This window comes from Eleginops maclovinus, chromosome 2 (assembly GCF_036324505.1).
Source record: "Eleginops maclovinus isolate JMC-PN-2008 ecotype Puerto Natales chromosome 2, JC_Emac_rtc_rv5, whole genome shotgun sequence".
Classification (NCBI taxonomy): Eukaryota; Metazoa; Chordata; class Actinopteri; order Perciformes; family Eleginopidae; genus Eleginops; species Eleginops maclovinus.
In genome coordinates this window covers 26,950,367-26,964,330 of record NC_086350.1, presented here as the reverse complement: position 1 = coordinate 26,964,330, position 13,964 = coordinate 26,950,367, and the positions used below count along the sequence as shown (strand labels likewise).

At 41.7% G+C, this 13,964-nt stretch overlaps 1 protein-coding gene across 1 annotated transcript in view; it reads left to right on the top strand.

Annotated features, from left to right (window-relative positions):
- Window positions 1-13,207, top strand: part of wwp2 (WW domain containing E3 ubiquitin protein ligase 2) — a 63,944-nt gene extending 50,737 nt beyond the window's left edge. Inside the window, 12 exon segments of the mRNA XM_063899934.1 lie at window positions 42-170; window positions 1,502-1,580; window positions 2,260-2,331; window positions 2,432-2,520; window positions 4,614-4,773; window positions 7,294-7,427; window positions 8,818-8,958; window positions 9,044-9,164; window positions 9,879-9,983; window positions 10,089-10,185; window positions 10,846-10,918; window positions 12,337-13,207. Of these exon segments, the coding sequence (XP_063756004.1) occupies window positions 42-170; window positions 1,502-1,580; window positions 2,260-2,331; window positions 2,432-2,520; window positions 4,614-4,773; window positions 7,294-7,427; window positions 8,818-8,958; window positions 9,044-9,164; window positions 9,879-9,983; window positions 10,089-10,185; window positions 10,846-10,918; window positions 12,337-12,436 (1,300 nt within the window). The 3' untranslated portion in view covers window positions 12,437-13,207.
- Window positions 13,208-13,964: the final 757 nt, after the last annotated feature.

The window sequence follows — 13,964 nt, the reverse complement described above, 5'->3', positions numbered from 1 at the left end:
CTGTGGCTGGGACCGTGCTCACTGCCCTCTCCCTGTTGCAGGATGATCAAGGAGCACCCCCTGCCCCCGGGCTGGGAGATGAAGTACACCGCCGAGGGAGTCAGATATTTTGTGGACCACAACTCGCGCACCACCACCTTTAAAGACCCTCGACCTGGGTTTGAGTCAGGGTAAATATTCTCTCAGCCCTTCCTCCTCCCAAAGCTGCTTTTTTTCAAAATCAAAATGTCTCAGGACGAGGCAAAGACGAGTCTGTCCTTCAGTTCTTCAATCGATAAGACTTTCTGTTATTATTGCACAATGATTTGCCTTAGTCTGACATAACTGCAATGCAAATATTGATCTAGAAACCTTGAAAAAGGTCAAAACTGTCTTAATCTAAACCACATCATCTTTTGATTTCAACTTTTTATTGAGTCCATGTTTAATCCATTGCCTTTCATTTCTATTTCTCAATATTTCTTTGAGCCAGACAGAATAAACTTAAGCCTCACAGGTATTTTAACATGAAGTCATATTTTCAACTTGTTCATGCTAGTAGCTCACTCTCTCACACACACACACACACACACACACACACACACACACACACACACACACACACACACACATATACACACACACATACACACACACACCTTTTCCCCTCAGCCTGTGGATGTTTGCCTAGCTTGAAGCAGTCTCGAATCCCACCGCAGACGTCAGGAGAATGTGCAGATGTGCATCAACTGATCCACAGCAGACGGCACTGACGTGTGTGTGTGTGTGTGTGTGTGTGTGTGTGTGTGTGTGTGTGTGTGTGTGTGTGTGTGTGTGTGTGTGTGTGTGTGTGTGTGTGTGTGTGTGTGTGTGTGTGTGTGTGTGTGTGTGTGTGTGTGTGTGTGTGTGTGTGTGTGTGTGTGTGTGCTGAAAGCCGTTTTTACGCTGATATTTGAACATATTTTTAGCACGGTGGTCACGGAGGGCTCCTGAGTCTTCTCTACACTGCAGCAGTGTGTGTGTGCCGCTGCGGTCTCCCATTTCCTAACCCAGACCGGGAAGAGCCTGGCAGCTAGGAGAGAATAAACCAGACGCATTACAGGCCTCCATCTTCTTCTCCCCCTTCATTTCACTCTCTCTTCCCATCCTCCCTTTATCTTTCTCTCCCTGTGTCTCAGCCTCGCTGCTGACTCAGCACATATCCCGTGTGTGTGTGTGTGTGTATGTGTGTTGGTTGAGCTTATACTAACACAGCTGCAGGCCCAGGCTCTCTCTTGGAGACCCAGCGTGTGTGTTTAGAACAGAAAAGGCTCTGGCCGGCAACACGGAACACGAGGGCTTCTTAAAGGACAGCGCCGTGCTTCTGATCAACAGAAACAGGGCGTGTTTGCGTTAGTTTATTAACACCGTCGTTTTTTTAATCATGATTCTCTACGGGAATCACTTGAGCAGTTTAAAATTGACCAAATACCTCTCTTCTTCCTCTCCTTTTGTGTGTGTGTGTGTGTGTGTGTGTGTGCAGGTCACGGCAGGGAGGTTCACCCGGAGCGTACGACCGCAGCTTCAGGTGGAAGTACCACCAGTTCCGCTTCCTCTGCCATGTGAGTGTGATATGTAGTCACAACTAAACCCTGCCTGCTCCTCTCCTTTATCTATGTATCACTGCGTTTTTAATCAAAATAGCATTTAAACGATTGCAATATTATTTTTTAATTTGGAAAAATCATTTTCACACTTAAATGGAGTGGTATCTCGCCTTGAAGATAGTCTGTATTTCTCCCAGAATTTGTTATATTTATATCTCAAGATTTGTTCCTCCCCTCCATATAGTGGAATTGATATATAATACACAAAACATAGTCTATGTGGAGTTTTAATCTGCCCAAAAACATATCATTTGTGCCATAAAACCACCTCCATTGTGTAGACCGGAATCAGAAACTCAGTGCTAGGCAGAGAAAACAAAATCTGCCTGGCTAGATGCAAATAGAGGGAAAAAGCAGAGTTATTTAGCTTAAAGCAGCATACATTTGATATGTATCTAATAATATTGAGCCGCATATATTTATCATCTGCTATAGTATGTTACTGAAAATACCCACTTGAAGAACTCGCCCCTGTTGGGTGGTGTTGGCAAAGACGTAAGTGTAAAAATGGAATAAAGTAAAAGATAGAGTTAACCAGCAGCTGTTAATATCTTGAAATGTTTCATAAGCTCTTACTGACTGAGAGCTGTTATTATATTTGAACATCTTGATTTATTTCTGTGTCTCTCTGCAGTCCAATGCCTTGCCCAGTCACGTGAAGATCTCAGTTTCCAGACAGACTCTGTTTGAGGACTCCTTTCAGCAGGTCAGAGACCAACCCATCACACTGAAATATATTTAATCAATCCTCAGATGCTGCCACGTTTTTGTGTATGTGTTAATAATAAATGCTGTTCTGTCATCAGATCATGAATGTGAAGCCATACGACCTCCGCCGCAGACTCTACATCATCATGAGAGGGGAGGAGGGGCTGGACTACGGAGGTATCGCCAGGTGAGAGCCTTGAAAACACCTTCTTCCTCCCCCTAGAAGTCGTGGTGCTACAGCTTGTGATTTAACCCTTTCATTGTAATGTTGGTGATGGTGAGGGTGTGTTTCTCTTTCATCACTCTTCATCTCTGCACCTGCTTTCAAACAGGAAACTATTAAAAAATCATAAAGATCATTGGGCTTTACAGGGTGTTGAGATTCCTGCTTTTAAAACGTTCTGTTCATCTGTTTCAATTGTTACACAACTCTTCAGTGTTTTGGTGTCAGGTATTTCTGTGTGTTAGTTTGAAATTCTCTTGCAACATCTCTGTCTTCCTTCCTTTACCCACCCATCCCATGTTTCCAGGTGTACCTCCTCTCTGTGTACGTTGTTATTTTTTCTGTTGGTGGTCTTCCTCATTTGTTCTGTTTGGTTTTGCATTGTGTCTCTGTCTCCGGTGTCACGTCAGTGGTTTTACCCTATGGTAGGTGACATCATGCTGTTCTACCACAGGGTAGAACCACGGACGGGATGTTGCGAGGTGTCTGCGTACGTCCGTCCGTCCGTCAGTCCATAATCCCCCCCTTTCCATAACCCCCCCCCCACACACACACACACCCCACCCCACCCCCACGGGAAGGCCGGGGCGTTAAGGAGCGCTTGGTTGTGGTGCTGCAGCTGGTGGTGGTGCTGCTTCATTCTGTCTAACATGTGATACTCCACTGTCTCATTGTGTGTGTTTGATCTGTATTTATCCTTCATGTTGTGTGTTTGTCTCAGAGTTAATATGTAGACATGTGCTAATAAATCCAACTCTCCAAACTAGGCTGATTAAATCCTTATTTTTTGATAGCTGGTCCACACAAGACTAACATAACAAAACATCTAGATTAGGAAAATCAGCCTCACTTTGAGTTATTGTTCTACGTTTTGCTTATTTGCTTTAGCCTTATTCATCTCTGAAGGGTTCCACATTAGGATCAACCCTGTCCTGACTGTTAAATGGAAGTAGGACCTTTGATACTCATAAATGAATTATGGTTTGTAGAACGACAATGTATGATTTATCAATGTTGTATTGAATAATTTAATAAGAACCTGAGAATTTACTTTAATAGTCCAAATGTAATTCAGGATTTATTATTATTAATATTGAATATTAAATATTAAAATAATATATATATATATATATATATATATATTATTAATAATAATATATATATATATAAAATACATTTTTATTTTTATTGAGATCCGTTTTGACGCTTTACTGGGACCAGCTCATCACATAAAACCATGGTTAATTTAAAATACTTAGAGAAGAAAATAAATATCAAACACGTATTAAGTGACGGCAATACTAAAAGAAATGGTGTGTGCTGCTCAAACATGAGTGGACTCAGATGTGTGATCAAACAGGCTCTCTATGAATGAATTCAGTCATCTCCTGATCAAACAACCAGAGACTAATTAAGGGATAATTTGATGCTTCTTTAGCTGGAAATATCCGGGAGAAGCTGCCAGTCAGATCTCAGCAGCTACCATTACTTTGCTTCAAATTTAAAATACGAGGTGTCCTTTCTCTGAGGAGTTAGTTACTGAGTCAGACTGAGAGTTCAGTGCTTGTGGATTATGTCTCTGGATTAAATGTTTTGTCAGTTTTTGTCATAAGATGTCTTTCTCCATCATCTGTTCGTCACATATTTATTATTTCTGTTGTTTCTTCATCACAAAATGCCTTTGAAATGTTTCGTTTTTTTTTCCAACCATCTCAGCTCATAGTGATGAAACTTTATGAATCTTTGGAGAAAATCACACTGGATCATTTAAAATTGCAAAATCATCCAACATTATGCCTTTACACAGCTCTGGAAAAAATTAAGAGACTACTCCACATTTTTTCTAGTGGCAGCCATGTTTTTTAAAAATCATTTAACTCGAAGACATACCTATAAATAATAAGACCAGAGAAACTGATAATGCTGAAGTAGTCTCTCAATTTTTTTCTGGAGCTGTATATTAAAAAGGAAAACGATCTAGTGTGTGCGTTACTTCCTGCCATGTTTCCAGTACATCCTTTAAAAGTCTCACCTGTCCCCCCGGTGTCTCTGTGCAGGGAGTGGTTCTTCCTGCTGTCCCACGAGGTGCTGAACCCCATGTACTGTCTGTTCGAATACGCCGGCAAGAACAACTACTGTCTGCAGATCAACCCCGCCTCCTCCATCAACCCCGACCACCTCACGTACTTCCGATTCATCGGACGCTTCATCGCCATGGTGAGCTTCACTGAGGAAGACTTTAAGTTAATTTGATTTGCGTTCGGGGAGGTTAAAGCTCTTTAAAAGTGGACTGTTCTAGTGGCTCTGCAGTTGGGATGTACGATCGACTCAATAAGATGGATCAGGAATTAGTGATATGAAGAAGAAGAAGAAGAAGAAGAAGACATACTTTTATTAATCCCTTACAGGGAAATTGCTTTCTCTACTCTGTTGTGTTGACACACATTAAACACACAGAGGATATACATGCACAAACACAGAGGAAATACATGCACACACAACCACATGCAGAGGAGAGGTGGCAGAGCAGAGAGGCAGCCAGGTACCCGGCGCCAAGGGAGCAGATAGAGGTTAGGTGCCTTGCTCAAGGGCACCTCGGCAGTGGCCTAGGAGGAGAACTGGCACCTCTCCAGCTACCAGCTCACTCCATATTTATTTTGGTCCGATCGGGACGTGAACCGGCGACCCTTCGGTCCCAAGATCAAGTCCCTACTGACTGAGCCACTGCCGCTCCAACTGAGCCACTGCCGCCCCAAAGCTATATGGCGCCAATCTATTCAATTCAGTTCTGTTTGTGTTGAGTTGTACATTTCTATGATTTTTACAGATTTGCAGGTACACAGTTTATATCTGTATTTAATAATAGAGAACAATTAGTTTGTTTAAAGCTTCTTGTTTACTCATTTTTACTGTAGAACAGAATATTCTGCCTCAAAAACAGATTTTAGCTGACGTTGAAGAGTCCTTTTGATAACTAATTTCATTTAGTTTCATTTACAGAGCTGTCCAAACCTAAAAATGTATTTAGTTTAACATTTAGTCCAAAGACCGTCTCTTTAGAAAGCCGATGCTGAGGTTACATTAGCTGCTACAAGCATAACACACCCGACTTTCCGACTGACCTGTGGCCTGCCCAGTTGCATCGTGGGTTATGAAGGTGAAAGTAGAAAATGAATAAGAGGAATATGAAAAGCCTGCTGCATTGATTTGGCTTCTTTTTTTCAAGTGATAGCATGTGGTAGTAAATCTATTTCCCTTGAGAGATAAGCACAGACAGAACAGACATTTATCCTTCACTGGACAGAGACGGGGAGGGGGGGGGGTGACTGAAACAAAGAACCCTGGCTGGATTTGTAGGGTTCAGTCGTCTTAAAACCTTCAGCATTTACAGTTTATATATGTAATGTATGTTACAGTATGTACTATTATGTCTCTTTTTCTTTCTGGGATTAACTCCAGAAAGCTGCAGGTCCCAAACACCCCTCCTTCTGCCTGCCACCCCACCCCTCACCCACACTATGACCTCACTGCCGCACCCAGCCCACACCCGCAGCAGCTGACTATATATAGTCCTCACTTTGCTGACGTCTCTTATAAAGATGCTGGTCTCGACTTCAGAACCTCCTTTTCATTTTACTCTCACCTTTTTTACTTTCCGTCTCTGCCCCTCTCTTTCCACTGACACCCTTTCCTCTGTCTGTACATCTTTGTGTGTGTGTGTGTGTGTGTGTGTGTGTGTGTGTGTGTGTGTGTGTGTGTGTGTGTGTGTGTGTGTGTGTGTGTGTGTGTGTGTGTGTGTGTGTGTGTGTGTGTGTGTGTGTGTGTGTGTGTGTGTGTGTGTGTGTGTGTGTGTGTGTGTGTGTGTGTGTGTGTGTGGGGCAGTGAGACAGACCCTTGTTCCATCAGGATACAGTAGGACAACACACTCAGTCAGTGGGTGTCTGTGTTGGTGTTGGCTCCTCGCAGCTCTGAGTCCTTTGTGGGTTTTTAGCATTGGACAGCTCTGTCTGGCTGAGAATGCACACACACACACACATACACACACACACACACAAGCAGAAATTATCACTTGGTATGTGTGTTAAATGCACACATGGGCTGTAGTTAGCGTAGTGTTTGTCACAATGAAACAATGATGGTACATAGGATAATAAGTCCAATGTAAACATGGCAGCAGCTCCGGTGTCGGACACAGGTGTGTGTGTGTGTGTGTGTGTGTGTGTGTGTGTGTGTGTGTGTGTGTGTGTGTGTGTGTGTGTGTGTGTGTGTGTGTGTGTGTGTGTGTGTGTGTGTGTGTGTGTGTGTGTGTGTGTGTGTGTGTGTGTGTGTGTGTGTGTGTGTGTGTGTGTGTGTGTGTGTGTGTGTGTGTGTGGTGGGGCTTTGGACAGGAGAGCTGGGCAGAGTTGTATGAGGCTGCCATGATTCCAGAAATAAAAAGCCCATTCCTGGTTCCTGTGAGGTGCCTGGCTGTTCAAACATTTTAACACCGGATTGGCACGAAAACAATCCCCAGTGAATCATCAGCGCAGGCCCGAGCAACTGAACACTTTTATCCAAAGTCAAGAACAAATCTGAACCATATGTCCCCATACAATAACACTATAGTATCACACAAATACTGAAGGGCCAAATACCCCCCCACTCCTCTACTGTTTCAGATCCAGGGAGTCGAACCTGCAGTCTCACTGTTTCAATGTGCGTCTTCATGCGTTATAAAATACTGTAATCCTCCCGCAGGCTTTGTACCACGGGAAGTTCATCGACACCGGCTTCACGCTGCCGTTCTACAAGCGCATGCTGGACAAGAAACCCACGCTCAAAGACCTGGAGTCCATCGACCCCGAGTTTTTTAACTCCATCATGTGGGTCAAGTAAGTAATGCAGGACGGCTCACCTCTGGGATCTGCACCTGAAGGAAAATATTCAAGATGTTTTTCTTTTTTTTATAATTGAAACAAACAGCTGATCTCAGCATGTAGGTCAGTATAGAATCAGTCATTGAAATGTTTTCAAAAACAGCAATTACACTTCGTATTTACAAACACAATGCACAGGATCAGTTATAGAACTAAGATGGTTAAAATATTGCAATTTAACGAGATGAACACAGTATTATCAGTGTAAAAACTACATGGGGAAAAGAATTATCATGCAATATACCAGTAGCAGATTGGACACAAATGTGCGGAAACATTCATAACACAACCAGCTCAAACTACCGGAAAGAATACACATTCTAATGTGTTACTTTTAGACACCCCAAATTCAAAGTAAATACAAACAAAACCTCACTTCAGAATGCTGGAGAGAATGCAGGGAGCAGAAGGCCAACCATGCTCAGATATGTTGGGCCTGTAATGTTTTGGGTGACTTCTGGGAAACAGTTTTAAGAGAAATGTAAAAAACAGATTCCTAGCTATTTCTTGTGATAAGAATAGCGATCATTTAAGAAATTACAAGGAGCTGCCTAAAAGATAATAATTAACTCACAATGGAAGAGTCTAGAAGAATTGTAGTATTAATATTGTGTCCATTCTTTTATTTGTATTATTATTACTATTATTTAATCTTGGATTTGTCAACAGTTATGTAGTTGGTTTATGTATGTTTATTTAGTTATGTATGCTTTGTGAATCATTTCATTAAAACATTAAAGTAAATCCACAAATCAGAAAAAGCTAATGGATTAAAAAAATAAAGGATATAGTTTACAAATAACAAATACATCATTAATACTCAGACCTGCATTAACAGTGACCACAGGCTCAGTATTGATATCTTACCTGTGAGTTCATTGTTTTTAACTCGCAATTTTCCCCATTTATTGTCAAAAGATGTTTTATTCTCATGGTTATTTTTTCCATTCCATACATTTCATTTCACCAGATGTTTCCATTCTGAATGATTTAATGTATTATTTTCAAACCAGTTCCTTGCAATTTGTTTAATAGTTGCAACTCTTATTACAAGAAATAAGTTAGATTTCTCCTTTTTGATTTCCTCTGGTGTTTGCTCAATAGTAAAATGGGTTCTTATTTAGATAAATGGTTCACACATTACTAAATATTTCTCAGAATACCAAATACCAGACTATGGTAAAATACCAAATTAGAATGTGTAAACCATGTTTAAAAAGATCCCTGATCAGGATTTAAACAGCTGAGGGTTAGCTTCAAGTATGAGCATGCTTCACTCAAACCTGGAGGAGTTCACACACTGAAGGAAGCGCAGCAGCTGTAAGTTGTCTCTGTGTGTTTCCAGAGACAACAACCTGGAGGAGTGTGGAGTGGAGCTCTACTTTGCACAGGACATGGAGATCCTCGGGAAGGTTTCCACCCACCAGCTGAAAGACGACGGAGAGAACGAGCTGGTGACGGAGGAGAACAAGGAGGAGTACATCAGGTGAGTGATGAAGCAGCAACAGAGACACGGAGCAGACATCCAAACCATCAGTTATTTCAGCGTTAAAAAAACAACTCTCCCTCAGCCTGCTGACGGACTGGAGGTTCACCCGGGGGGTGGAGGAGCAGACCAAAGCCTTCCTGGACGGCTTCAATGAAGTGGTTCCTCTGGAGTGGCTGCGCTACTTCGACGAGAAGGAGCTGGAGGTGAGGAGGAGTCAGTGTATCAAAAAGAAAACAAATGGAAAAAGTCCTTTAAAGGTCAGAAGAGGAGGAATGAATGAAAGGACTGAGAACAAACTCAGATCTAAAGTAACTATTAGTTACCGAGATGATTTTCAGCATTTTCCCTCTCATAGTAAATACACTTTAATCAAAGATGGACTTTATATTGGAAGAAATGCCATTTTTTAAAACCTTTTTTCCTTATTTAACTGGTTTGATTGGTTTTGAACTACGGGGGGAGCTTTATTTCACATTCATGTACTTCCAGGTACCGATCTATTTTAACATGGGATGAAGGATGGCAGTAAAGCTGTATTTATCTTCTATATGTCAAACGGACGCAGAACAATCTGCTCATAAAAGGCAGACATTGGAACATAGCAAACAAAGAAGAGACATTGAAAGAGACAAATATAAAATATATCAAATAAAATGAAATAAACTGTGAGGTAAAAATAGAAAAGGTTTCTAGAAAAAGCTCTACTTATCCAGAGTCTGGAGTTATCTGAACCAACGGAAGAGAGACAGGTTATCACTCCTGACTGTTCTATCTGCCTATGTTCTGACGGTTTTCCTGGTTCAGTCTGTGAATCAGTCCTGTTCCTGGTGGAGGAATGAGTCCTAGAACCTGGGAATGAGGCAGCGTTTTACCTCTGGTAGTGCAGTGTAACTGAGGTGTCCTGTTGTGTGCTGCAGCTGATGCTGTGCGGGATGCAGGAGATAGACATGGCCGACTGGCAGAAGAACACCATCTACAGACACTACACCAAGAACAGCAAGCAGATCCACTGGTTCTGGCAGGTATGGACACACACACACACACACACACACACACACACACACACACACACACACACGAGTTGTTGAATGGTGTGTTCAGTGAGTGATGGAGGTGTGTTCCTGCAGGTTGTGAAAGAGATGGACAACGAGAAGAGAATCCGTCTGCTGCAGTTTGTGACGGGAACGTGCCGGCTGCCTGTCGGAGGCTTCGCTGAGCTCATAGGTACACACACACACACACACACACACACACACACACACACACACACACACACACACACACACACACACACACACACACTGAGACTGGAACCATTCTGATCCCAAGTCCCTGCGGAAATACGATTATTTGACGTGAGCAATGTCTATCTTTTGGGGTTTTTGATTACTGTATTGTTCATTGTTAGTTTCCTACAGTCGTTACTTTCAGTCGTTTCCCTCTCGGTTTTTATCAATCCATATTGAGCTCCTGGGCTTCAGTCGGCCATCTTCCTGATTTTTGACATTTTACGTATCCCAGCGTTCCAATTATTAATACTATAGACGTTTCATTAACAGCATCCTCAGTCAGGACCACAGAAAATGTGGAATGATTAGGTGGATGAAACAAGTATTTTGGTCAAAAAGAGAGTGCTTGTTCAGGGTAAAACATGCTGGACTGATCTAGTTAGCTCTACTGAAATTAGGTCAAATTGAAATGTACTGTTTGTTTCTAGACCACAGACCAACTGTTATTATTTGAATCCTGGCTTTTATATGATCATTTCCCTTCTAAGAATTCACGATAAGCATTAGAAAAATCCAAAGGTACATTATATTCTAAGAGCATAATAATACAAATAAATCCAGCTTCAATTCAATAACTGTTTCCCTCTCTGTGCAGGAAGTAACGGTCCCCAGAAGTTCTGCATAGACAAGGTGGGGAAGGAGACTTGGCTTCCAAGAAGTCACACATGGTGAGCTGCTTCTGATCTGTGAACATGGTAACACTGTTGTACAAGAGTCAGAGTTTAAGGATCCTTTAGGCTCTATACATGAAGACAATAGGGAGACTCAGATCCAACGTGCAGCGCTAAGATTATCTCTTCATCTTTTCCTGTGAATTCCTTTTGTGAAGGAAGAAAAATGAGATTTAAATAATAAAGTAGGTCCAGGTGCTTTATAAATACTGTTAAAGTATCAAACGGCTCAATCTACAGAGGAATGCACACGGTCCATATTGAGAGACTGTGCCTTTAAACGTGCCGGGACTACCTTAAGGTTGGGATGCCTCTTGTTAGCCAACACTGCAGAATACAACATTTAGGCACTTAAACTTATTCTGGAAAACACTCACCTGAAAATGAGCATAATATAAATGTTTAACTCTGTATCCAACAATTCAAACTAATGTATAAGGAGATAATTTCAGGATTAAAATAAAGAACTAGAAATCTCAGAGACATGTTACTGTGACTGAAAGTTGGGTGTGCGTGTTGTTCAATATGTTAGAGCCATTATCTTCACTTTAGCTGACTGTTTCAACTGTTCATCTATTACATGTTTGGATTCTTGAACCACATCCTGCATGGTTTCTGAACATCTTTAGATTACCACTGGATTTAGTTAACGACCCACAGGTGTGTTCAGAGATCAAGGCATGATGTCCCCCCCCCCCACTCTGAGTCTGAACGAGCTCTCCCATACACACCTATTATAAAATGTGAAACAGTGGGACATTTTCACCAAAACGTAAGCTGCGAAAGAGAAGCGTACTAGCTATCAGAAAATATCCAATAAGTCTAATAAAGTCCATAGTCTCGAGAACCATTTAAACTTGTAAGTTTTGTTCTACGTTAAAGTATGCACAATATGTATGGGGTCGACGTGGGGTGTTTTTAGCTCTGTTCAAATGGATTTCCCTTTCATTCCTATTGGGGAAAATGATCGCAGTTTTCTGCGATTTGCGGGAAAACGGTTTGGCAAATCCCTTATAAAAGACGTAGCACACCGAAACCCGGGACGCTTTGAGTTTTTGTCTGTTTTGTGTCAACGCTGCCCAATGAATAGCAAGACAAAATTTTATGTCAAATACTAGACTGTGTGCGGCTTTGCCAGTCACACAGAATAAAGGGTCTATAAATTGTATAAAAACTCGTCTGATTTCATGAAGAAGTCACTTAACTAGGAAGTCTTTTGTTTTGAATCAGGACACTTAGTGTGTAGGAATGAGACTGCAGAGACGTCCCCAGTGAGGACAGACTCAGGGGACAGGGACACATCTTGGAATGTGAAACCATTAAACTGAAGACCAGTTGTGTGTAGATTCAGTATTTCACCGTGGAAATCCACATGAAGTATGACTCAAATTCTGTCTGCTCTGTCTCCTCCTCAGCTTCAACCGTCTCGACCTGCCGCCCTACAGAAGCCTGGAGCAGCTCCGGGAGAAACTCCTGTTCGCCATCGAGGAGACGGAGGGATTTGGACAGGAGTGACGCAGGAAACAACACATATAAAGGAGAACGGTCCACTCAATGGGCCTGTTTTTTTTGTCATTAATATTATTACTTTGCATTTGTTAATCACAGGGCTGAGAAATCATCCATCGCCCCTCGCCTGCAGGGGATCATGTTTGTGAAAGGAATGATGGGGAAAAGAGACGCAGGGACACAGAGTGTGTGTGTGTGTGTGTGTGTGTGTGTGTGTGTGTGTGTGTGTGTGTGTGTGTGTGTGTGTGTGTGTGTGTGTGTGTGTGTGTGTGTGTGTGTGTGTGTGTGTGTGTGTGTGTGTGTGTGTGTGTGTGTGTGTGTGTGTGTGCATTAATGCCATTGTGTATATGCATATAAATGGTGTGAATGTATGAGGGTTTGACAGGAGGGCACATACAGAGAACTATATTTGACTGGTCTCACCCATCACACTCGCCTCTACTCACTGCTTAGAAACGCACCAAAAACCGACCCAGAGACTCAATACAACACAACAGCTCCCCGCAAATGCAGTATAACATATCTATCAGAGAGAATTACCTTTTTTAACATTTTAATGAGACGAGAGAGACAACAGACAGTGTGTGAGAGAGAGAGGCAGTGAATGAGTGCATGTGTGTCTGTACACGAGACAGAGCCCTTACCATGAGCTAGTGCTCCTCTGTCCCAGGGCTTCAGAGAAGAGTTGTGATTTTATTTCTATTTTTCTGTTATTACTTGTGAAATTCAGCATTTTTCCTCTGTACATAACTAAAATAAATCAGAGTTCAATCTTGAGCTGTGTTCATGCTTTCTTTGGAGAATCATTTTGTCATGATGCCTACGAGGTCTATGAGGCAATTTACACCATTTTATTTCAACTATCGTCTCATTAATGTTCTTGAATGTTTTGGTGTATGAATATGAAGATTGTAAAGTAACACTTACCTGCACAGCCTGAGCCAGAATACATTATCTTTGATAAACATAATATAACTCGGACTATGTGAAGATAAATGAGGGAAGGAGCCATTAAACAAGATCCACCAAAATGGGGAGTTATTTTACTGTATACATTTGGGTGCACTTTAAATAAGTTTCTTTCTGACGTACTTGTCACTAATTTTTTTTATGCTGGGTTATTTCTATTTTGAGATGTTACTATTTTAGAATTGTTCATTTTAATTAATTACATTTCTAATTATGTGCAATGCCTTGTTTTGTTTTATAATGCACCAACACAATTTGTTCCCAGTTTGGGATCAATAAAGCACTTCTTATGTTATTCTAAAGTCTGTCTTATATGTAGTGTTTTTAATCGAAGCTTTTGAATCTGAAAGCGTCCAGCCCAGTTGAAGGTCTTCCAGACCCAGCAGTATCTCTCTGGGTCTGGTAAGGTTTCGCTTCTTGATATTGAAAGAAATAAATGCATGAGGATTTGAGTTGTAATGACGCTGCGTTTGGACCTACAAGCTAACTCTGAGTTTGTATTCTGATGAGTGACACTGGTAAGAACTGATGGAAGGGTAATGACTGTGACTGCAGAAGCCGAGCC